The 3,716-nt window shown below is 21.8% G+C and overlaps 1 protein-coding gene across 1 annotated transcript; it reads right to left on the reverse strand.

Annotated features, from left to right (window-relative positions):
• Positions 1-1,971: 1,971 nt before the first annotated feature.
• On the reverse strand, positions 1,972-2,897 carry LOAG_13167 (hypothetical protein; the record flags this gene model as incomplete). The annotated part of the gene is made up of 2 exons (XM_003148677.2): positions 1,972-2,107; positions 2,788-2,897. The coding sequence occupies 2 exons, from the start codon at positions 2,895-2,897 to the stop codon at positions 1,972-1,974; spliced, it is 246 nt and encodes an 81-aa protein (XP_003148725.2).
• Positions 2,898-3,716: the final 819 nt, after the last annotated feature.

Genomic DNA, 3,716 nt, shown 5'->3' on the forward strand with positions numbered 1-3,716 from the left:
TTCCGGTTTATTGTAAACTGGAATAAATCATTCCGGTTTATTGTAAATTGGAATGGTTTATTTAGGTTTTCCGGAAAATATCGGAAATATATCACATTTTCCACTATTCTTTTCTTTTTTGTTTAGTGATCAGAAATTGGTATCATTTTCTTTTTTTGATAAATCGTACAATAATTAAATTATATTATCAAATTATCATTTGACCAAATTTATAAACTTTCCCTCTCTTTGTCTTTTTTTTTGATACGCCAATTTGCGCTGAACAAAAAAAAAAATCAAATTGAACAAAAAATTAAATTTTAGATGATTCTAACTAAATTGTAATTCAACATGACAAACTATTACAGTTAGATAGTATATTTTGTCATTTTTTAAAACTAATTAGTTTAAATAGTGTATTTTTGTAGTATAAATAATGTATTTTGTCATTTTTTAAAATTGATTTTAAATTGAATTAATATAAACTGTCATTTTAAAATAGCTATAAAAGAATTCGCAAATAATCATTGGTCTTATTTAATTACTTATTTAATTATTTAATTTAATCTGTATAAAAAAAAAGTTTAAAAAGCAATTATACGAATATAATTCAACCTATCATTTGAAATTAAAAAACTAACCAAACTATAACTTAATCTATTTTAGGCTTAGACTATAAATCATACCTTTTTTTTTTCATCAGATTAATCTCACTACAGTATCCATTACTTCTGTCATTTCTTGCTATGTTATTATTATACGATGAACTTATTCAAAATTTATCTATGCTGCTTACTTACTTTATTCCTATCTTACCTTAATTGGGTTTATATGATGGCTAACAAATTTACCTTGAAACTTACTTATTTCGTTAATTGAATGACTTATTAACTTTGTTAATTAGATGAATAATTCATTCAGCTTATGATACGTTTCGGAATATAAGATGACGAAAAAAAAACTTACATAACACCTTTATCTATGTCAAACGTTACCTTGATTTGTCACATATGGTGGTTAATAAATTTACCTTAAAATTTTACCTACTTACTTACCTTGCTCATTCTTAGATGGATAATGCATTCAGTTCATGACATATTCCGGAATACAAGATGACAAAAAAAAAAGAAAGAAAATATTTCATAACAATTTCATCCGATTATATATCGGTAAACCGGAATTGTTTTTCGGAACACAAATATGTGATCACTCAAAGTGAACAAAAGCAAATATTCGAAATTTTGCTTTATTTTGTGGAAAGAATTTAAATTACAATTTAAAATAGATTAGTTAGTAAGGATGAATCATTTGTTATAATATTAATGCCAAATTTAATGAATGATTGTGAAATGGAAAATTTGAAATACATTCACCATGGCAAACATATCGAAATGATCATTTTAAATGTGTTGAAAGTTTTTGGTGACACATCTGGTGACATCATAGTTTCATTTTTTTTTTTTCAAGTCATATAATTTTCAGTTGTACTTAGAGTCATTAGTATCGTTTTCTCGTCCTGTTTCTTCCTCAATTTTTCAACAACTTTTTTGTCCATTCGTTGAAGAAATTTCTCACATGCTTTCTTTGCAATTGGAAACTTAAAATTTTCACGAAATTTTATTTTTTTTAAAGAAGAATAAAAAATTTGGAGAAATATTTGATTAATTATCATTATTATCACTTATCATTTGGTCTATTTTTCCTTTATCCTTATCACTAATTTTTATATTAATGAAAGTTTAAAAATATAAATAAATTAATAAAAGTTTTAGTAAAGCATAAAATTAAAGTTTATTATCATTATTGTTAATAAAAGTTTTTTTTTTTCGGTTAAGCTTAAAATAATAAATTAATGAAAATTTTGATAAACTTAAAATAGCAATTCATAATTTCAGAAATAATTTAATCTATTATTTCAAAAAAAAAAATTATCTATCATTATTGCAATTCTTTGTTTTTTTTTTTTTTTTTTTTTTTTTGACAAAAATTTTGCTAACAAACCGGTACAAGCATTGGATAAAGATTACGAATTTCTTCACGTATATACCAACATGTAAGAATAGTTACAAAAATGATAACCATTGATGGGATAATATAGCCGAATATGATAAGATCAAATGCCATTTTCCTAAAATTAATATTTACATTTCAATTTTTGTTAATATTATTATTGCAAAATTGAAAAATTCTAGAATTTCGAATGATTTAAATGTTTAAATTTTACTTAAATGAATAAATTTGAAATGCAAAGAATTATTCAAATTAAAAATTTTTCTGTTAATATATTTTTGTTGATCAATTTCTGTTAATATATATTTCAATTTTTGCTAATATTGTTGCAAAATTGAAAAATTCCAGAATTTTCAAATGATTTAAATATTTAAATTTTACTTAAATGATTAAATCTGAAATACAAAGAATTATCTAAATTAAAATTAGATTGCGAAAACTTTTTTTTCTGAACAAATTACTACTTAAATCAAATAAATAATTAATGAAAAAATTTTTCTCACAAAAAAAATTCTTTATTTTCTTCCATTTAATTATTGCACATATTACATTTGCTCACACAGTTATCAGATTTAGAGCAAAACTTTTCCGATTCTCTTTATTTCTATGGTTATATTAAGGTAATTTTGATATATTAATAACTGATATAGTGATAATATTGATAACAATTTGCTTATCTAATATATTCTTGAATTTTCATTCATCAAATTATCATAAATTCTTAATTTTTACATATCAAAATTATCATTTACATTAAGAAATTTAATAAAAATAACAAAAAATGGGCGGAAAATTTACTTTAATATTTTAGAAATATCAAAAACAAATTCATTTGCCATAGCTAATGCAAGCGGTGAAAGTCTTAATGCATCAGCGATATTATCCAATGGTTTGTTAATATCAGGCATCACTTCGATTACCTAAATTATGCAAAAAAAAAAAATTTTTTTAATACGAAATTCATTTTTCAATTTTGTAGAGATATAATTAATTTGCCAAATTAATAATTTATACATCAAAGAAAATTACTTCTTTCATATTCAAAAAATCAATAAATTAAAAATAAAAATTTGAAAAGAAAATGAAAGTTAGCCTCTTCAAATGTAAATTTTGCTCCTGCATATCGTGCAAATGCAAGTGCAATATCCAAACTTGCACCATTACTTCCAGTAATGAGCAAAATTAAAATTACAAGCAGTACAGTACCTGAATTAGGTTAAATTTTATTTCGGAAATTTTAAACAATTGTAGGAAAACAAAAAAGAGACAAAGTATTAATTATCAAATTTATAAATCAAAGTATTAATAAAATTTATAAAATTAAATTAATACCAAATCGATAAATATATCCTGAAATCATTTGTTTAATAAAAATTTATAAATGAGTAGAACCGTACGAAAGTTTTGATCAACAAAAAAATAACATTTTAATTAAAATTTATCTTTTTTATTTTAAACAATTATATGAATATTTTAATCCTAACTACTGTTAAAAATTATCATACATGTTAGTTTTATCAAAATTATCATATCATACATAATCATGCAATTATCATATGCTATATTTACATTACTTTTACTAGACTGTATGATAAAGTACGAGTAATTAGATTAAATTTTAATATAAATTTTTAATTAATTGCATAAATTGGTGCATTTTATGTAACTTTTGCTAATTTCTCAATGTTTTCCTAATAAAATATGCAACAAAAAAAAAAAAAAAAAAA

The sequence above is a fragment of the Loa loa genome (assembly GCF_000183805.2).
Source record: "Loa loa unplaced genomic scaffold supercont3.224, whole genome shotgun sequence".
Lineage (NCBI taxonomy): Eukaryota > Metazoa > Nematoda > Chromadorea > Rhabditida > Onchocercidae > Loa > Loa loa.